General features: G+C 45.9%; 1 protein-coding gene across 8 annotated transcripts in view; it reads left to right on the top strand.

Annotated features, from left to right (window-relative positions):
• SZT2 (SZT2 subunit of KICSTOR complex) overlaps positions 1-22540 on the top strand; it is a 2035845-nt gene that overhangs the window by 1758174 nt on the left and 255131 nt on the right. For all 8 annotated transcript variants that reach the window (XM_069642429.1, XM_069642432.1, XM_069642427.1 and 5 more), the window contains one exon: positions 15394-15596. In XM_069642429.1, coding sequence (XP_069498530.1) covers positions 15394-15596 — 203 coding nt within the window. The remainder of the gene's footprint in view (positions 1-15393; positions 15597-22540) is intronic.

Genomic DNA, 22540 nt, shown 5'->3' with positions numbered 1-22540 from the left:
TCGGATACGGACCAATGAAACGGGGGGAAAGCTTAGACGGATCTAAGCTTTCCCCCCGTTTCATTGGTCCGTATCTGATTGTGGCTAAGGTTAACCCGGTTGCTTTTCACTTGAGGCGGCCCCCTTGCTTGCAACGGATTCACCCGTTTTTTCACTTCTCTTTGCTTCGTGAAGCAGTTCAGGGATCTTCGGTCAGATAAATTCCTCTGCGTTCCCCGCCACGAGTTGAGGCAGAGTTTGAGATGACCCAAATTTGTGATTCCCACTATAGGAGGGGTCCCCTGGAATATCTGGTACATTGGAGGGATATTCCAGGGCGGATTATTCGTGGGAACCTGCTTTTCCGTATCAGTGCACCTGTATTGCTTAAAGGATTCCATAGGGTGCACCCCGGCAAACCGGGTGGGTGTGGTATTGGCGGGGGGCATACTGTCATGCGCCGCCTCCCATGAACCGTGTGGTCCCGATCGCGGCTGGCGAGCCGCCATTGAGGCAGCCCATCTCGCATTCCCAGCGTCATTTGCAGTGGTCTAGTTTTTGCTGCAACAGTGACCAGGGAGGCTTATTAGCCACGCCCTCCCTGCTCACTGTGTGTTGCAACCCGCTTCGGTCAGCCGCCTTCTCAGCTGTGCTCTCTCCGGTTGCCACAACGCTAGTTTTCCTTTCCTTTTTCTCGTTATTAGCAGTACACTGTGGCTGCCTTCCGGGAGAGAGAGACTTGCTCAGAAAAGGAGGATTACCGAGCCCGAAGACCTCAGATATCTTCAATTCTGGACTGTTTAGCAGGTGAGGAGGAAGAGAAAGAGGGGAAGTCGGAGTTGTGGGAGGTTCAGCCCCAAAAGGCTGACAGTACGCCCTTTTTCTTTCACCCAAATCCCACTGCAGAAGTGTTTCTTGGCCGCTCGCCAACCGCTACAGCAATGTTTTAAAATATATATTTAGGATGGCCCACAGTGCGTGGTAATAGCTTGAAGAATTGGGAACAGCTAGCTTGCTTCGATCAGGGTAGCGACCCGGCTCTTTATCACTCTTGTATCTATGGAATATATTTACTTTTCTAATGATTAGTTTTATGGAGAAATATCACTTATCTAATAGCTCCCACAAAAATTCCACCCATAAACCATGCAGAAGAAATTGGCTTTTCATCTGAATATTCTGTCTCATAAACAACAAAATCAAGAAATTAGAGGTGAACTTTAACTTTTAATGCTGGGGAGGTCCTTCACAGAATTCCGTGCAAGTGCAGGCAGTTTCTCTTCAGAAAAGAAAGTACATCTTACCTGCTATTGTTTCACTCATGTTTGCATTCACAATACAATATCCAGCTTATTTTCCATAATGCCACCAACATCCATACATATATTCAGAGAACAAGGTTTGTTAAAGGGACTTACTGGTTAAGTTGCTCTAATAAACAACTATGAAATTCAGAGAAACACATTGCGAAAGAGGTATTATGTTAAAATTGAAAATCGTAGAAATTAGTCCGTTATGGTAAGCTATGCAACCATACGCCCAAAAACTGCTCATCTTATTTGTAAACCAAATCAACTGTATTGTTGACTCTGCTAAAAAAAAAAATAAAAAAAAATCGGAGGACCTCGCCATGTGTAGGTAGATATTCCTTTTTTGAGTGAAATTATCCACACTTTGTGAGTTCCCCAGCATTTTTGCACTTTTGTATTTCTGGACTGATTATCCTGAGCGAGTGCGAACCTTTTTCCACACTCACTCATTCTTTTACTCTGGCTCTGAGAACCTTTTTTACCTCTTTTTGGTACTTTTTAATGTATTTGTGCCTTCCTCCAACTTTTCTGGCCTCTACCTTTTCCTGTTGCAACACAGCACTTTCTGTGCAGTGTTGCTGGGAGTTCCTAGAGCTTCCATTTTTATTTTACCTGTGATAACACGTTACTAGGCCAGTGGGGCACTTTTTGTCCCGCCTGTATTTTATTTTTACGAGATCAGCACCCCCCCACCTTAAGTGGAGTGCTGAAGGGGAGACCATGTCTCCCTTTTCTCACCTCTCCAGTAACGTTTCAGTTACTGTGACAAGATCATCTGACTGGCTGGTGGCAGTGTACCTTTTTACACTATTATTTGTGGACTTTTGTCCCAGGCTGCCTTTGCAGCGGCAGTATGGGACACCATTTCCCTGAAATGGTAGCTGTACTTTTATAAACCCTGTTCTCGATGACTTGTACTTTGAGCTTTCTTCTAACTAGCTGGAGGAGGTCATGATTGGTCTTTTGTCTTTGGCAGGTTTTCCTTCGAAGGTCTGTAAAGATTCTGAGTGCCTGAGATGACAGAAAGTCGGGGAGGTGGCCGAACCTCCCCTGGTCTTTGTCCTGCAGTGTGCCTGCCTGGAACTAGTTTGCACTGGGAGGCTGGCTGTTACTATTGGACAGCCACCCCCCAAGTTTGAATGAAGCATGAGTGGTGATTGGTGGTTTTAGCAGTGTTTCTATATACATCTGTGGTTCCTGGAGGTGAAACTCGGAGTCAACCACTGGTACCAAGATTCCAAAGAAGAACAACATCCGCAGACACTTCCAGCGACCGCCACAGCCATCTGAGTAACGGCTGCTGTCCTGACCTCACCTTCCGTGCGACAGGAAAGCTCTAAAGAGGAAAACCTCCTCCCTTGGGCTAGTGTCCTAACCAGTCCCAAAACAAACTGCCTTTTGCTATTCTGAATTATCTAATTCTGTGAATATTGCAAGTTTTCTTCTGTTATATTCCTTTGTGATAGTACTTACTGTAATGAAGGCATGGTATCAGAAGTAAGACAGACACAAGTGAGCACAGTTCAAGAGTGTTTATTGAACTTCAAAAAGGGATGGGAAAACGCCTATCTAGTCCTAAATCTATGGATGGGAGCAAGCTACGACCATCAAATAACGCAATCCTAGTGGTGTCTTGTCAAAATAAAAGGGCATTTGCTAATAAACTTATTGCCAATCCTTAACTCTAAATACAAATAGTGTGGGAAACAGTATTACAAAAAGAAAGAAGTGTTCAAGAAAATCATATGTCAGAATGTTCAGGCCGTTGGCCTCCCTTCCCCACCTTTTCAGCACAGGACAAGGTGGTACACTCGAGTTTAGCAGTGTCTCTGGCTTCTATAGCACATGGATACAGTTCAATCATTCGCACCAGGGGCGTCTGGAAGGTTCTGAGATCTGGAACCCTGGATGCGTAGTTGCCCAGTGCTGAATAATAAATCTTAGTTATTTGTAGGGTGAGCTATCCGTCCTGCGTTTCTTGTGCAGGGGTGCTTGACGTTTGTTGGCGAGCTGCCAGAGTTGCTTCATTGGTGCAGTTCGCCTTTCTTGGGCCCAGGCCTACTGTGACCTCGAATCTGCTGGTAGGCAGGTAGGTTTGTTAATTGTAAGTCTTTGTTCTGTTTATGGTGGGAATTTGTTAAGGTCTTTATCTCCTTCGTTTCAGGTGCGAAGGTCTTGATGCTGGCGTGCCGGATGGAGAGGCATGTTTTCTAGGTGAGAGAAAGCGCAAAGCGCAGCACCTTTATTGTCTTTTAAAGCTAACTTGTGTTTTCGTCTTTTCCTCACAGGCCGCTGTGGTGCTGCGAGTGGATGAGAGCGCAATGAAAAACAGGCCCCCGGAATCCGTTAAGTAAAGTGCTGTGCAGTTGTTTAATATTGAAAGCGAACCTGAATATGTCTCTTTTCCTTTGCAGAACTTGCTGTTGTGCTCCGGATGAAAGCGTGGCGTAGCTTGATGGAATTCAGGTAAGACTGTTGGAATTCAATGTTTTGGAAGTGCACATTCTCATATTGTTTTTCCCTTTCTCGTTATTGCAGGTCGCAATGTTCGAACAGCAGCTGTGGTAGCGGTTCGCCGAAGTCCTTAAGCTAGTACTCACAGGTGAGTGATGTTTCTTCTTCTCTGTTTCCACAGATTGCAGCCCAGTTGTGATGCTGAGTGCTGGATGGTGTTTTCTCAAGTAAAACAGAATAATCTTGTTCTTGCAGGATTACAGGAAGATGCTGAAGACCAGGAGCTGGACACGGTGAGCGTCACGCTGCGGGTTGCAGAATAACTCGAAGCGTGTTCTGCAGTCAGGGTGTGGTTTATATAGGCCAGGTAAAGTAGTACCAGGGAAAGTAATTCCAGGCCTGCCACACCCAAAACACTAGACCTCATGGCTTGGTTCTTAGAACTAGACTATGAGGGTGCTTCCGTGTTGGATTTAAAGGCCCATATACATGAATGGGACCTAGTTTGAACAGCCTTCCTACATATGAGCCTGGTGCCAAAGGTGCCAGGACTGGCTCCAGAAGCCCTTTTGCAGTGGTTTTAAGGCCCTTAGGGTTATGGTGGGAGCCTGCTTGTGGCACAACTTGTGCCCCATGACAGTGGTCATGACACCAGGGCCTTCCATGCCCAAGTCTCTTTGCCTTTGAAAGTCTCTTCTTTCAGAGGGCCTGATGCGACAAACAATATGTTATTTTCCTCTTAAGCTTTCACAAATTCTCAATTTCTATTCACCTCGGATCGCCTCAGTCGGGCTCAGATACTCTTAACACAATATTCGTAGGATATTTGATTCACCTCAGGTCCCCTTCTGCCGGGCTCAGATCCACTTTAACACAATGTTCGTAGGATTTCTACTTATCCAATTTCTTGGGTGTTTCACTGTTCACTCCGGATGCCACTCAGCCAGGCTCAGATCCTCTCTAACGCACTGTTCAATAAGTTTCATCCATCGGGCTCAGACCAACTTCATTTTGTCATCAACTTTCTTTACGCTATTAACATCAAAGACTTTTGAATGTGCACAGGGTTTTGCTTGACCCGTTGCAGGACCACTTCAATTTCACAATTACTTTTCACTCAATTGCTTTTGCCACCCTTCAGTTGGATATCTTACAGAGACTTTCGAATGAGCACACACCTGGTGCCAGACCACGCTGTCTAAGGTATTGTATCTTGGCTTCAAAGTTCAATCACTGATCGGTTGTTCTATTTTGCTCGTGTTGATTACCACAAACGTTTCATACACTGTTAGCTTCAGCTTTCACTATACAATATTGACGATTGCAACCTTGGCTTCGACACAGACCGGTTTGGTATCAGTCTCCCCAACTCACCGGCCGTGCTTACTTCACTGGCGCTGTTTTGTTGTAGAACTCAAGGACAGTACCATGCTTCAAAGGATTCTCCCCACCTTGACTATTGACGCAGGAGAGCCCCGGGTACCTCCGACACACAATGCAGGATTCTTCAGCCTTGATTCCTAGTCTCATGTTTCCTATTATCGAAGGCTCATGAAAGTAAGTCTTTTGTTGAAAAGGTCAAGGGCACTTACCTCCTTGCAATCCTCTTCAGTCTTGCCATCTTCCACCTTGTATTAAACTGCCATCTTGGAACTGCTGCTTCCTCGCATGCTTTGCCTTGCTCAGAGTGTGTTTTCGTGTTCTGCCTTTTATCCAAGTGGGGAAGTGTGATGGAAGTCAGGTATGTATTGGTCAGTAATTGTCTGACCCTGCCTGACCATTGTATTCGGACATGTCAGGTATATGGCTCGGGTGTTAGTCCGTTTTCTCTCACCGTGAGCTGTCCGGGAGAAAGTGTTTGTGTTGGGAAAGAGGGTTGGAGTTGGGTTCCTAAGTGGGTGAAGGTGTTACAGGGAAGGGGATACTGCATCTCGCCATCTGGTGTCCCACTTCCCGAATATCCCTTACCCAAGTGATCCTCCCGCACTGGTCCACCCCCAGGAACTGGATCCAAAGGCGATGGCCGTGCCTTGGCCAACTGGATGACAGATGCCCGGGGACTAGCGTGCGAGACACCTTTCTGTTTCGCATATTACCTTACTTGAATGCTACAACAGTTGCCTAACGGCCCGGTGCGCTCTATAAATAAATAAACAATACAACAATACAAGCATTAGTGTATATAAATAAATGTTTATTTTTTATATAACTTCACAGTATGTAAGTGTTTGCTTGGACGAAGTGTATGCTCTGAGTTCTGTGTGCCTCACTACAGCCCTCCTCCCTCGTCGACTAAGCCTGGCTGCTCATCTACAGCTTCCAAACCTTTGGGTAGTTCAGGCTAAACCTAAGGTGTGCAACCCTGTTCATCTAAGGTGGGCTTTCTAAACTCTTGTCACAGACAGGACTTTGGCAAAACCCCCTAACAGGGATCATGGGTACAGTATAAATCCCAGCAGGGATAGTATTACAGTAACGCCTCATCGACGTCCCTTTTCAAAATCGAAAATAAATCGTGTAATACTCTGCACCAACCACTTGATGATGGCCTTTGCAAAGCCAAAGGCCTCTGTTTAAATTAAATGAATAATTTTGACATCTGATCTTGGCTCACTTCCCTCAATCTCTTTGCGCCCTGGGGTCTGGCATGGATTCACATGCTCATGAATATTCCCTGTCGTCAGGCTGGGAATCCTTGGTAAAGAAAAAATCAGTATCAGATTCGTTTATGATCTGTCTTTCTTAGTAGTAACCAATCACTGGTCTCTGGGTCATACTGCCCCTAGCCAATGACTGCCCTCTCCCTAAGCCCCGCCTCTGGCCGCCATCTTCAGATTTTTACCGCACGTTCAAGTTTTGGGAGTCCTCGTGCCTTAGCTCTCGAGCTTTGATGCGTTTTTGTGCTTTTTTCGGTTAAACAGAGCCTCAAGCTCCACCGTTTTTCCATCCGATCAACGGGGACCCGTTTCGGGTTTTTCTACGCCCCTCAAGGGTGAAGTTTTCATCGAGTTACGCTTCTTGGAGGAGTCCAGAAGTTTCTGAGGCCTACCCGGACATGGCCCAGGAGAAAGGAAGCTCGACGCCCGGAAAGCTGTTCAGGGTTTGTCCTGGATGCCAGCTACAGAATGTGTTCAAGAAGGATGAGCATTCGAAATGCCTCTACTGCCTTCATGAGGACAAAACGCACGTGGAGAAGGACTGTGCGTTTTGCGGGAACATGTCGGAGCGGACCATGAAGGATCAACATCTTCACCTCTCCAACTGGCTGGAAGGAAAGAGCCTGTCGGGTGAGAAGAAGAAGTCCGAGCGGTCTTCTAAACCCTGTGAGGGCGCCCCGGCTGGAACGAAGGAACGGTCGGACTCCATGGCTGCCAGGCAGAGCGCATCCTCTCCGGCGCCATCAACCACTAGCCAACGCTCTGGCTCGGGGAAGAGGAAAGCCGAGAACCCGGCAAAGCTTCTGGAGAGGCCCCGGTCGGGCTTGAAGGATCCAGCCGAGGAGGAGCGAGGCGGTAACCTCCCCCCAAGGTGAAGGCCACAGACCCACAGAAGGTGGTGAAGGCCTTGACTCACCCGGCTAAGGCCTCTGTCGAAGTTGCGGCGGCCCTGACGCAGCCTGTGGAGGCTACATCAGTGGAGGCGACCTCAGGGCCCAGAGTTTCCCTGCCAAGCCTCTTTCAGGCCCATCGAGAAGACCCCCATGAAGACCCTGACGGAAAAAGAAGGGCGGGGGCCGGTGGCCATCATGGATACGGACACAACCTCCAAGGAGGAGCTGTTTGAAGTCTTGGCAGGCCTCAACGAGGGCGTTGAGGAGGCCCGGTCCCACGGGAAGGATCCCGACGAAGAGGATGACGAGAGCGACAGCGGTGCCAGCGAGGTTCCAAGTCAACCGTCGCGCCCGTCTCTTCCGGAGCCGCAGGACAACTCGGCGGCCATTTTGTTGGCAATACAATCCTTATGTACAGAGATAAGGACGAGATTGCCTCTGCTGGATGACATCTGGGACGAGGGACTCGCCCTTCTCAAGAACCCGTCTGACGCCTGCTAAGAGGGATCGGTACAAGAAGAAGTACCGGGTCCCTGACGCGACCCCCCTGTGCCTTAGTGCGTAACCGACCCCTGACTCTGCCGTCTCAGCGGCGGCCAAGAAGAAAGCGGGGGGGGCATCGGCCTCAACGTCAACTTCCCCTCCAGACGGCGAAGGAAAGAAGCTGGATGCGATGGGACGACGAGTTATCTTGTCGGTGGCAACAACGATCAAGGCGGCCAACGCCCTTGCAATCGTGGCCTGCTCCGACAGGGAATTGTGGTACAAGATCGTCCCCCTGTTGGACTTCCTACCGGACGACAGGAGGGCTGAGGCCCTGGAGATCTTGCAGGCAGGTGAGGTGGCGTCCGACGACGCCATAACGGTGGCAACGGACATTGCCGACACCGGTTTCCACCAGCTGGGCAACAGCGTTCGCCTTAGAAGGCGAGGGTGGCTCAAGGCGACGGATTTCTGCCAGGACGCACAAACCAAGGTGTTGGACATGCCCTTCGACGGGAACAACCTGTTTGGGAAAACAGTAGATGAGTCCCTCCAAGCCATCAAGGCGGACACGGAGACGGCTCGGGCCCTAGGAGTTCTCCAGCAACGACGGCCGTCCTTTCAGAACTCTGGAGGCAAGCAAAGTGCCTCCAAGGGATTCGGCGGTGGCTCCTCTATGTACCGCCAGGTGGCCCACTCCTCGTCGCAAGAAGCCTACAGGGGACGAGCCATGTCGGGTGGATCCCGCTGTCGTCGCCAGGGAGGCCAAGGCGGCAAGGCATCCTCCAAGCAAGACTGAACTGACCATGGCGTCGGGCCCCCAACGAAGCACCCCGGTGGGAGGCCGGCTGGCGAAGTTCATCAGCGGTTGGGAGTCCCTCTCCACCGACCGTTGGGTGCTGGACGCCCTGGCCCAGGAGCACGCCCTCAAGTTTCTAAAAAAGTGCCCCCGCATTCCTCCCGTGGCCAGGAAGGAAAACCACATCCCTCAACTACTACTGGAGGTAAGGGCGATGCTCAAGAAAGGTACCATTGAGTTCGTCCCGAAGAAGCTCCGGGGCTCCGGAGTATACTCAAGGTACTTCCTCATGAAAAAAAATACAGGAGGATGGCGGCCCATCCTGGACCTGCGACGACTGAACAAGTACATCAAGGCACAGAAGTTCTGGATGGTCACCCTCCAGCAGGTGCTGGGACAGCTGGAGGAGGGTGATTTCCTGTCGTCGTTGGATTTGGAGAATGCATACTTGCACATCCACATTCTAAAAGGACTCCGAAAGTTCCTCAGGTTCATGGTCCAAGGATGGCACTACCAGTTCAAGGCCCTCCCGTTTGGATTGAAGTCGGCACCCAGGGTTTTGCACCTGCAGGGGATCCACGTCTACCCCTACCTGGACGATTGGCTCATCCGTGCAGGGATGGGAGCTCGCCGTAGAACACACAGCGAAGACCGTCCAACTGCTCACAGACCTGGGGTTCTCCATCAACTTCCCAAAATCCCACCTGGTCCCCCTCGCAAGTCGCACTGTTTCTGGGAGCCAAGCTCGACACAGTGGCGTGTCTGGCCTCGCTGTCGGAGGAAAGGACAAAGGCCATCCTGAGCAAGGTGCAGCGTCTGCTGGCCACGGACGTGGCCAGGGTGAGGTCCATCAGGTCCCTCCTCAGGATGATGTCCTCTTGCATATATGTTGTGCGCCTGTGCAGGCTTCAGATGCGCCCTCTACAGGAGTTCCTCGACGCCCGCTGGATCCAAGCGACGGGCAGCTTCGAGGACAGGATCCCTCTCAACGAGACCTTCCAACGAGCGATCCGGTGGTGGGGCACCCACGCTCATCTGGCGGCAGGGACAGACTTTCAGACCCTTACCAGTTTTCTTCCCGTCGCCTTCGTTGCCGGCCGAGAGGACTTTGCACTCGCTGGATGTAGCTAGAGCGCTTAAGTTCTATGTGCACCGAACGAAGAGTTTTCGGAAGACATCACAGCTGTTTGTGAACTTTGGACCTGTGAACTAGGGGAAGGCTCTCTTGAAGGCTTCCATTTCCAGATGGCTCTCTGGCTGCATCATGCACTGTCACTGGTTGGCAAACCGACCGCTGCCCGGCCGTCCGAGAGCCCATTCGACCAGAGCGATCGCTGCTACTACGGCGTTCTTGTCTGATGTGCCCCTGCTGGACATCTGCAGGGCTGCTACGTGGATGTCGACGCACACTTTCACGAGAATCTACTGAGTCGACTGGGATTCCAGGGAGGAGGCCAGAGTCGGCCAAGCAGTGCTGCGCAACCTGTTCGCCTGAAGGTGGGCCTGGTGGGGGGAGGTAAGAGTTGCTTAAGGTTGAGTTTATGTAATGCTTAATGTTGAGCCTTTTGCCACCTCCCGTGGTTGTGCATGTGTGTACTGCTATGTATTCTTATATTCATGAACATGTGAATCCATGCCAGACTCCATGCTGGAGAAGGAACAAGTTACTTACCTGTAACTGTTGTTCTCCAGAATGGGTCTGGCATGGATTCACATGCAAACCCTCCCTCCTACCCCTCTACGGCTCTTCACTTGGTCATACTGCCACTTTACGTGCTACCAAATCTGAAGATGGTTGCCAGAGGCGGGGCTTAGTGAGAGGGCAGTCATTGGCTGGGGGCAGGATGACCCAGAGACCAGTGATTGGTTACTACTAAGAAAGACAGATCAGAAACAAAACTGATACTGATTTTTTCTTTACCGAGGATTCCTAGCCTGACGACGGGAAATATTCATGAGCATGTGAATCCATGCCAGACCCATGCTGGAGAACAGTTACAGGTAGGTAACTTGTTCAGTATGTAATGTTTGTCATATGTATAATCCAATCAGAATTCTAGACAAACATGGGATCATCTATTATTTGTGGTTACTCGAAACTTCTGAATACTGCATTCTCTTTTTCTATCATGCATAACTCTGCAGCAACATTTTAATAATATGAGAAAAATAACTCTACGCTTATAACATTTTGCTAGCAACCTACTGCAATAAATACGAAGGTGATATGTTCCTGATATCTCATGCAATCGATTCTAAATCATTTTCAATCAAAAGCAGGGGTGGACTGGGAACTAAAAGAGGTCCTGGAAATAATTACTGGGGACCAAAAGAGGCCCTGGAAATAATGTTCAAAGTGGCCCCATTGGACACATTTTCAGCAAACACAATGCTTTTCCTATGAGAACATTTGGAAATACCACACAAAAGAGGCCCGGGGTGCAGAGGCCCACTGGGAAATCTCCAGAGTTCCCTAAAGGCCAGCCCACCCCTGATCAAAAGTGTCAATGTGTGTTGCAAGTATATGGTGATCTGTGCACACATTTTATTACACCAACACCCTGAACCAGACATTAGGAAAAGGCTCATATTTACACCAACACCCTGAACCAGACATTAGGAAAAGGCTCATATTTACACCAACACCCTGAACCAGACATTAGGAAAAGGCTCATATTTACACCAACACCCTGAACCAGACATTAGGAAAAGGCTCATATTTACCTATTCAAATGTATGGACATTTATACCAGGCATAGGGCCTTATTTTGGAGAGCAAAAACACCTTGTATTAAAGTGTCACACACGCATGAGATTATGCAATTGAAAATAGAAGGGGAATAACCAAATTATATTTAATTCGCATTAGGAGTCCATTGCAGGCAGAATCATTCTATTTCTGTGTAAGGATAGTTGGAAAAATTACATTGGTTTTTTAAATTATAATTTTCTCGGGACGGAATGGGATAAATGAAAATACTTTCCTATTCCACTCTAAGGAGCAGAAAGCCTTAATCAGGAGGAAATTGTTATATAAACTATGGTTTTCACAGGTAAAGAAGTGTCTAAAAACCCTGGGATTTCTGAATTTACTTCTGGTTCTTCTTTCAAAGGCTAAGTATGGTTAGGGGCTTCAACCTGCTTCCGCCGTCACCACCACCAGATAGGCTCTTCCTCAAGTCAAGATATGTCTTGGCTCTCCCTTTCAGCCTGCCCACCTGCTCCCAAAATCCCTCTATGGTATTCTGGTTGAGTCTTGGGTAAAGGCCTCTGCATTCAGCCCCCTCTGTAAAAGGAGAATTTCAATCAGCTACTTCCAGTTGGATCCCAAAACTGCTTTTCTCCTGGCAGAACGGTTCCATTCCTTTTTCGCTTTCCAAAAACTCTCCTCTCTTCCTATGTGTTTGCATTTATATAATCTGCAAACTCTACCCATGCAGTATCATTTAACACATCACTTTTGAATTGAACAAAGCCTGTGAAGTGTTCCCTTTGCTTGCTCACACCCACTAAGTTTCTCCTATTACTTTCACAACTATTAAACTAGATGGATGTTCCAATTCGCAACCCAACATTCTTTACATAATTCATTTATATTAGCAACATACATCAGCCGGGTCCACAACCTTTATTGATCAAGTGACCACGCTAATTGATGAAACCAATGAGGAAGAAATGTCCCCTAACATCATTTTATGTGGTGATTTGAATATTAATTGTCTAGAGTCCACCTCTACAAGCTTCCGAGGAAAAATCGCTACTGAGCATCTGAAAGACCAGTGGTGCATGGAAATGGATACAGCGACCATGATCTGGTGAAAGTTTCACGCATAGCTCCAACAGAAACACTTAGTGATCAATGGTGCCATAATGTTTTAGTGGAATCTAACAGAGTCAGACTGAGACTTAATGACCGTGCTGTAGAGGAGATTGTTCTGTCATATCATAAGTCCTCTACCAACCAGGAATATGCTCATCTTGAAACTAAACAGGAGCTTAAAAACTGTGCGTTCAAACCGAAACACAGCTTTGATCTTGAAGTGCTAAAAAGAAAACGCCTAATGAGATGTGATTTTGTTCGAATTTCAATAAACTCTCATTTAAGGATCAGAATAAATCCATTAAACAAAAATATAAGAATTGGCTTAAGTCACATAAAGCCATCCTTTTACAACGTGATGCAGAGATGATCATGCTTAAGTTAGCAAAGAAGAATCGCAAATTTTTGAGTGTCATCAATCACACAAGTGGACCACAACTAGCTTTTCAAAACAATATGGTGACCGAAAATGCATGGACCGTCCATTACAGCTCATTATACAGCAAAAAAGGCCATATGGAAGAACCTCCTCTTCCATCCCTCAGACAGCGGGACCTCGACAAAATCGGCACTTTAAACATCATCAAAAGGCTCAGTTCTTCGCAGGCCCCTGGCCCAGACGGCTTTACAAACTACATGATGAAGCGCAATCCTGAAAAATGGATGGAATTTTGCACTATGCGACACCATCGTCGTATAAAAGCACCATCATTGTGCCGATCTTTCAAAAGGGCAACAGAGCATATACAAAGGATTATAGGCCCATTGCACTTTTGGATGCTTTGGGGAAAATCTACGCCTCCCAACTTTGACTTCAAAAATGGATCTCATCCACCCAGCACTTTGACTCCAGACAACCGGGGTTTGTCAAGGGTGTAGGCTGCGGCTTGAACCTCCTCATCATCAACCTTATTAAGATGGAGGCCATAAGATCTGGAACAAAGATCTTTCTTGCCATGATTGATCTCATGCATTTGATAGTATCGATCGAGAAAATCTATGGACAAAAATGCATAAATGGAATTGTCCGACAAGTCTTCTCATTGCTATCAAAGAACTACACACTGACACTGAAATAAGGATCAGGATAGATCTAGCAGGAACCCTTTCCAACATAATAAAAACATACTGCGGATTCAAACAAGGGTGTCCCTTGGCCTCAATCATTTTCAACTTGTTCCTTTCAGTTATGGGTGAAACAATAGACAGTGTGTCTTCAGAGCCACCGAAAATCCATGGCTCACACCTTAGTTGGCTCCTCTATGCGGATCACCTTATTTTGATCGACGCAACACCAATAGGTCTACAGCACAAACTTTATGCGCTTGAGAAATATGTGCACACTAACAGACTCTGTGTAAACACAAGCAAGTCAGAAATTCTCATTTTACAAGCTCTGAGAAGAAACTCAAAAGGCTCAAGAAAAGAATTCCATTAGTACCTGGAAAAAGAAACCTTGAAAATAGTACCCCAATCGAAATATTTGGGCATGCTGCTTAGTTCCAGCTTGACAGATGCTCCGTGGGCCGGCAACGTTAAAACCAAGTGCTGGCAATTAGCAGTTCAAGCAGCAGTTTTCCTTAAAGCCCATAATCGCCTTTTACCAACAAAAGGCGACCCCAACGTTAATCTGCGGAGCCGAATGCGCTCTAGGGTGTCCTCATACCTTATGGGCCATATTAGAGAACATGTACTGGTCTAAGGTATTGTGGCTCCCAAAGGGGACTCCAACAGCATGCATTCGGTACGAATTAAGCTTAACATCGATACATGCGAGAATTTGCTGGCATATGCTTAATATGTACCGAAAAATCACTGTGGAGGAAATCTTGCCTCAATTTAAAAATATTACAACACCCAGGTAGTGTAAACCCACATAGTATGTTGTCGCAGTGGACAAATCGATGCAAGGAGGTATTAGAAGACCTAAATACGGACCTCAGTAAATTACAAACCAATCCCAACTTGGTAAAAAAATACTTTGGCCTCAAGATTGGGCCCTTACTGAAGAACAAAGGGCCATGCACAGAATAATGAAGAATGTTCTGTGTGAAGCTAAGGCACTAAATGTCATACCAAAATACCTAGACAAATTTCCTGATCAGAATCAAATGTTAATATACATGAAATTTCACCTTAATCTGTTCAAAACTTGCGAATGATTAAGCTTGTGGAAGCAATGCCCGCTTATGACATTACATGCCGGCTATGTAACCATCAAGTTGAAACATTGAAGCATTTAACGCTTTTTTGTTCAGCCTTGCGTACTGAAACGACAACCCACTTGGCAAGCTTAATCAACAAAAGGCCTTCTTTTTGTGCGAAAGATTGGTGGACACTATTATTCGAAGAATCCGACAGAAAACTGACACTGGCACTGACACATTTTCTACAAGACATGATAATAAAGCTGGAAATAGCTGAAGAACTATTGACGGCGGGAAAAAGTCAGAGCTGATATTTTTACTGTGCATTATGACGAGATTGTTTCTAGTTAATACTTCTTCTTTTTTGTGTATTTGTGAAATGTTATGTGTATGATTATGATGGAAAATAATGTAAGTTGTTTAAGTATATTTTAACGGTTTGTAACAAACCCATAAAATAAAAAATAAAAAAATTACTTTCAATTTGCCCATCGAATTCTCTGTCATAAGGGGATGCATTAGCCACGTGGTAGCCCAGCTCTTAGCAGTGTGAAATTACTTAAGGACTGAAATATTCATTTTTCTGATAACTCGAAGTATATACCTGTGCCATTAGTAAGAATTGCTTGTTCAGATTTTCAGGAATCTTCTGAATCCGGAGAATTCTTTTTTTTTATTACATGAACAATGGTTATTAATTAAAATATACACATTTGTTAATAAATTAGAAATGTTAATATAGGTTTTCTTTTCTATTTTTGCAGATAATAAGTTGTGAACGATGTGTCATTATTCTGGTCCTCTTGTGATGCAGAATTACTTGAATCATCATCTTTTCTTTTGCTTTGCAGAAGCGGCACCGCTCCAATGACTCGAGCGCATCAGGCCGGGACCGCAGTCACAGTTGCGACTCAGTGGAAATGCTGCCCTCAAAGCTACGAGAGGAGCCCTGGCTGCTGGAGATGTGCAGCACCTTCATGCAGCAATACATTCAGTACCTGCAGAGCATGGGCTTCATCTTGGTGCAGGTGCGGCCCCACTCGCCAGCCCGCAGGTGAGCAGCACTGCAGCATTCAGCCCTTTGGCTTATAGTGCTTTACACATTTATTAAAAACACAAATACAAATTCAGCTCCTGATTGCAATGTTTTGATCCCCTCATGTTTGCAAAGCACTCCTTAAAGATGCATCACATGTTTGTGGACCATGCATGATAGCGCTCTCACAAAAACAACTGCCAGTACGACTTCATCTATCAAATTCATTTCCGATGCAGTCTAGCCTGAATGTTTCCAGATAGCCACCTGTGGGACTGCTCTGTGTCGCCTCTGACACTCTGCTTAAATATTGGCCCAGGCAGCATGTTCTTTGTCATCCTCTTGGGCGTCGACTCCATCACAGTTGATAATGGGTAAGAGATTTCTTTTTGGAATTGTCGCATCTTTCATTGGGACCCCTAGTATATCTGCTGACTGATTGTGTTATCCAGCCCTATACTTGGTGAGTAAGGTATTTTTCAGACGCACTGAGCTCATTTAGGTGGGAGAACTGGTTAGTTCTTAGTACCACAAGAACAAAGGGACCCTGTCACATATTGATTCTTTTGTGTAACACTCATACCTCTTGTAGCGAACCAGATGAAGGGGTCAGAGTAGTTAATTGACATGGTCAAGGGCAGAGGCGTTGCTGGGGGGGGGCTAAGGGGGCATAGCCCTGGGTCTTTTGGTTGTAGCCCCAGATAGAAGCTCAGGTGCTACAACCAAAATGCTAGCTAGCCCATAGTCCCTCCAGTCCCGGCATTAGCTCAGCCCATGATCGTTTCCAGACCTAGCAACAGCCCTGGTCAAGGCCTATCTATGCCTGCCGCTATGAGAGAAGTTCCCTGCCCAACAAACAAAGACTAATGGTGCTCAAAAGCAAACTGTCCTTAGTCCAAATTATTATGTCTAACTGGCCCTACAACTTCGGAAAATGTACCAGAAAGGAGGAGACTGGAGCACTAGCCGCTGTCTGTGGCTTCTGCCTGGTCCAATCTCTTGGATCACTTCATAGGATTCACAAGTTCATCAATGCTGCAAAACACAGTTACTAACCTCTCTGTGGGTTCTGTAGATCACATCTCAGTTATTGATAATTCTGTCTCTCCAGGAAGAGAATGTGTTCCTTCTACAATTCCACCAATTTAGACTTGGTTCTGTACAATCTTCTTGTTTTATCCCAAGCACAGTTCACAATCTCTATGTAAGTTTGTAGGTCAAACCTTGATTCCATACGGTTCCTTCTATCCAGGAAGAAAGGTTTTCTTAATCCAATACCCACATTTCTTTCTTGGTGCTTGTCAAGGTTCTGATTTGATACTTAATGATTGGAACCCTCCAGGTTCTATATTTTTCCAGTTCAGACTGCCTGTTTCTCAGTTCTCTCCAAAGCCCAATAGCTCTCTGATAGGTTTGTTTTATCTCTGTTCGAGTTTTTTGGGTTCTTGTAACCCTTCGTTTGCTTCCCTTGTGTTAAAGTCTCTAAGTTTCTCGGGTCTCCTCAAAGCCATATAGCCCTCTGATAGACTTGCTTTCCATCTGCTTTGGTTTATCATGCTCCCGCAACCTTGTCAGCTTCCACAGCATTGATTATCAATGTTCGTACGTCTCAATTGTTTTTTCTACTTGGGACAAGTCTTGTCTCAGCGGCAAATTCTTTTCTCATGTGGAGCTCGGGGATCCAGGTTCCCTTTTGCAGTCTGGGTTTGGCGTTGGTTACCAGACCTCAGGCCCACCACGGCTTCCTTGTGGTCACGCCACCTGATGAGACGGTTGCTTCTCTGTCACTTTCACGACCTTGTCTTCCTGGTTGGTCCGAACCCAGCCTTTCAGCGGCCGTTTAGGAATTCTCTCGTTCTCCACGCTGCTGCCGCTGCTGTCTGGCATGGCTCTGCCCCTCCAGGACTACTTCTTGTTGGAGACTCGCCTCTGCATTGGAGTCACCCTTCTCCCTGCATAGGGGGTTCTCTTGGTTTCATGCACGTCATCCAAAACAAAATGGGTGTGTCTTCCCTCTTTGTGTGTGGAGTTCAGGTGAAATCCAGCATTACCTAAAACCAAAGAGATTGATGAAATGTCACTATTTGGTGGATTCAAAACGGAAGTCTTTCCAATTCGCATTTAGGCAGATAATGTTCCTTATCAGAATACAAGTCCTCTTCCCCAAGAGGGGAGTCGCTTCCAGTGATCTCCCACTTGCCAAGACCCCTAGGGATGGTCTTGCTTAGTGGGCTCACCACCCTGTCCGCAAAGGGTGTGGTTCCGCTTTGGGTAGAAGGGACAAATAATCCATATTTGTTACACTCCCTTGAAAGAATGGTCCTACCTTTCACTGTTTCTCAGCCTTCTCCCTATGACCTTTCCACATGTGTGACTTAGGATCGAGTGCTCTTGCGGCCCAAAGCATAGCCAGTACCCCTGCTGGTGATTTGTGAGGCCCGCTGAGGAAAACTCAATGCCTCTGCATAATCGTGTGTCGCCATAACACGGCAGAAAACGCTCTTGTTTCCAATGCATTCCAATGCAACCGTTTGTACATAATTATAGAATCAATTTTTGTCTAAGATATTTCTCAAAGAAATAAAAAAACAGACAACACTATAATTTAAGTGTTATATTAACATTTCAATGTAGATATCAAACACTTATTAAATACCTGGCATTGTATGTAACTATTATACCAAAGTTCATACTGTAGTTATTGTGAGGAGTCAGAAATTAAAGCCGAACACAGTTGCCATGTTTTTGGTTAAAGACATTTATTATATAATGGGTTGGGGAAAATGCCTCTCTGGCCCTATTCTAAAGGGGAAATTCTCTATTAAAACCAAGGGTGTCTCTGCATCAAGATGGTGAATATTATAGAAAGCTGTTGTTGCGTCCAAAATGCCTTATCTTGACCCGCACACTACAAACAAAACAACAAAGTGTGCAAGAAAATGTCTTTACTTTGATGTTGGCAAAAGTGTTCAAAACCAAAAAGTATAAGAATAAGTCCAACAAAAAAGTTCTCCAAGGTACAGAACCTTCGATCCAGAGGGTTGTCCCCTTCCTCTGGATTCTTAAATAGGATGGCAAACATCTCTCTTTAGCCAACAGTTCCTTTGTGTCTTCACTGGACTCTCACAGTTCATGTTTAAGCTAAAGGTTCTGTGCCAATCTTTCTATTCAATTGATCACCTGATATACTTCCCTGCCAGAAATCTTTATACAATGTCAGCTGCCGGGTGTACTCGCCGGTAAGGACTTCTTATGCGTTACACAGTTCTTTGGCTAAACCATAATTGCATGTATTGTGAGGTGCTTGGTATATATTTCTATGGTAACATTTGCTCAAACGTTTCACCCACACTGGCATCTCATGTGTCTGTACTTGTTTGGGGTTTACCTTTGTACCTTGTCCTGTCTGCATTCAAACATTCTTCTTATTGGGTGTTGAATTTGTACTTTGCCTGACTGTATTCAAACAAACATCGGTATTTTCTGCATCAGCAATCTCAAACCATTCAAACACTTGTTAGTGTTCTTGTCGAAACGCCCTGGGGGTCCCCAGCTACTTTGGGCAGCCTCACCGGTTCCTTCCAGCGTCTCTGATCCCGATTGCGCTTATGCGGTGTGGTTTCTACACCTGCTTTCCACTTTGGAGTGTGCAGACTTTCTTCCAACATCTTTGTGGTCACACACGGTTCTTTCCTTTTCGGTCTACACTGGAGAACGCTGTCTCTTAGAGGGGCCGAACATCTAGGAGCTCCTTGCGCAGCTCCCAGCATCTCCACAGCCCTTTGCGCTCACGCACTGCATTTCTTATCCTGACCAAGTGACCTTCTCTGTTGTGCCACACCTGTCCGTGTGCCTTGCGTTTGTGAGCCTCAGCATGGGGTTCACCGTCTTCTCCTGCAGTGCTCGAATCAATAGTGCGGTTGCCATCTTTAAATGTTCCACGCACTGAAGACCTGGAAAAGCAACTAGACTGTGCAAGCTGCGTGTTCCATGTTTGCCGTGAGGACACTTTGTTTCACTGGGAGCTGATTGGCAAAAGTCTTTTTTCACTTGCTGTGAGTTGATCGTGGAGGGAGAGCCAGCACAAGCTTTAAATATCCACTGCATGCGCAGCTTTCAGAACAGAAGTCACTGTAACCTTCTTGAAGGATTTTCTTTTGAAACAGCTGCTCCTTTAAACCTCCGGTGCTATAAGAAGCTGTTGTGGTGAGTGATTGAGTTGTGTGGGGAGGCATGGTATCACAAGTATGACACTGACACAAAAGGTACTATTTGTTATGTTATTTAATTTCTAAAGCGCCAAAGCCCAGTAGGCATCCAGGCGCCATCACAGAGAAAACATTAACACAGAAGGCAATTGGTATATGCCATCACTCAAAAAGTCTAGTTCTCAACAATTTTCTAAAAACTAGGTGATCCTCCTCCTTGCGGAGACTCTCCAGCAATTCGTTCCAAATCCCTGCCGCTTGAAAAGGGAAAGCACCGCCATTTCCCCGAGCCCTTTTTATGCAATCAACCCTGAGGTAACAGGCCTGTGCAGACCTTAGGTTTCTCCTTGGTTGTTGAATGGATACATTCTGTTTAAGGTATTGAGGGGCCAGTCCAAAGCAGCATTTATGGCACACTGTCAACACTTTGAAATAATTCCTTGTGGCAATTGTGTGCCAGTGCAGCTCCCTCCGAGCTACAATGCCGGTTCGTTCCAACCCATTTGATGAACTACTCAGACTGCAGCATTTTGGACTTTCTGTAGTTTTTTAATATTTTCTTTATTGGCCCCACTGAATAAGGCATTGCAATAATCGAGACGTGGAAGTATTACAGCCCTGACCAGTTTGGTCCGATTGTCTTTAGAGACTAAAGGAGACTCCTGTCTTATTACTTTTAGTTGATAGTTAGCACTCTTTACGATGGCTTCAAAATGGGCCCCTGTCACCAGACTTGCCTCCATGTAAGTGCCAAGTTTTTTAACTTTAGGTACCACTTTTATCTGGCTACCTTCAATCTCAAAGTGTTCATACACTTGACCTAGACTGTCTCTGGCTTGTTGTGATCCATAAATCATCAGCTCTGTTTTAGTAGCATTCAAACATAGCCATTATGAGACATCCAACTTTGGATACTTTGATAGACCTGATTTAACTTTTCTTGATCTGCTACGTAATTTCCACTTAGCTCTACCAGCAGCTGGAGGTCATTGGCATCATTTGTGAAAAAGAAGTTCTTCCAATTTCCTACATAATGGGACAATATATATATATTAAAAAGCATGGGGACAAGCAGGTCCCCTGTGGGACTCCACAAAGAATGGTTTCTGATTCAGATGATGAGTCTCCCCAATAGACTCTTGACTTAGGCCTTCCAAAAATGATTTCAGCCAATTAACTGCGCTCTCAGAGAGATCACCCACGGAGACCAATCTTTCCAGCAGATGATCGAGCAGATCGAACGCTGCCGATAAGTCCAATAGGACCAGCTGACCCAATCTGCTCCTCTCCAGCATGGCCAACATTTGTGTCTGGAGATCTAATAGAGCACTCTCAGTGCCATGACAGCTTTGAAAGCCTGACTGTTTCTCATGTAGAATACCAGCCGCTGTCAAATTGGATTGTAATGCGTGGTTGCGACTTTGTCAATAAATGTTAACAGAAATAGCGTATTAGTAATTGGGTGCAGATTTGCCGCCTCCTTAAGATCTAAACCCTTTTATTTTAAAAGGGGGGGGTCCACTGCCACGTGTTTAAGAATTTGCAGTATATTACCGGTTTTAAAAGTGGCATTAACAAAGCTACATAAAAACCGGGAAAACATTTCTTTATGCTCTAAAATCAACTTTGACAGAAGGTCGTCTCCTGGGCAAATTGTTGGATGCATTGCTTTTAGTGTGTTTAGGGTTTCTGAAATGGTCAACCTTGTAAACCCAAAACCGTCACTAGGTGATCTCAAACCTTGATCTGCTTCATTATTTTCCAAGTTGTGTGTATGGTTTCCTAGCCACATATTTCTGTCGTCGCCAGTAGTTTTCTGCCTATCTAGCTCTTCCTTAATCTTTGATTGGGTACCCACAAATTTGTCTGCAAAGGCTTTTTGGACACTAGTACAATAGTCTTTCGTAGGTTTAATTGCTTGGCTAAGTGGTTTGGGCTTCTCTCAGGACCTAAAAAGATGTAAAAAGTTATTTTGTTTGATTTCTTCCAGCTGAATCAATACAATCATTAAAATAGCTACTTTTAGCTTTGATAATTTTGACTTTGTAATTTTTTTCCCTAAGTTTCCATAATTCTTTGTTTTCGGAAGTTCCATCTTTCATCCAGGCGTGTTCAGTTTGCCGTTTCCTAGTTTTTAGATGTGCTAAGTCTGGGGAGAACCACTTTTGGTTATTAGGAGTATCTCTAACATTTTGTATTTTCAACGGGGCGAGTGTGTCAAGCATGAGAGGATGGAACTGGTGGAGCAGATGGAGTGCATGGAACGGATGGAGTGCATGGAACGGATGGAGTGCATGGAACGGATGGTGTGGACGCTTCGGATGGTGCGGACGCTGTGGATGCTGCAGACACTACGGACGGCGCGGAAGCTACATATGGTACAGACGATGCGGATGCTGTATCTTCTATGTATGCTATGTACCTGTATCCCCATGTTATCAGTTTCACATGTTTGCCCTATCCATCCTGTCACTTTATATACATATGCCGCTATGTACGCCCCTCTGTCCTGCTCTTTTACCTGGTCTCAGGCGCTTTACTGATAACCACCATATCACACTACTACGCTTACTCTCTCCTATATACCATCACTCAACTAGAACACAGCTAAACCATGATAAATTCGGGCTAGCTGTTCTCATACGAACATGACCCCACGAACACCTCCGCATCCTTGTAAAACACAGCTAGCTGAGCACATTTCGGCTAGATTAGGCGTCTCTTCAGGCCTAACGCAGCCAGAACTCAGTCTAG

This window comes from Ambystoma mexicanum, chromosome 1q (genome assembly GCF_040938575.1).
Source record: "Ambystoma mexicanum isolate Mex_15411 chromosome 1q, UKY_AmexF1_1, whole genome shotgun sequence".
NCBI lineage: Eukaryota > Metazoa > Chordata > Amphibia > Caudata > Ambystomatidae > Ambystoma > Ambystoma mexicanum.
This window is presented reverse-complemented; position numbering and strand designations above follow the sequence as displayed.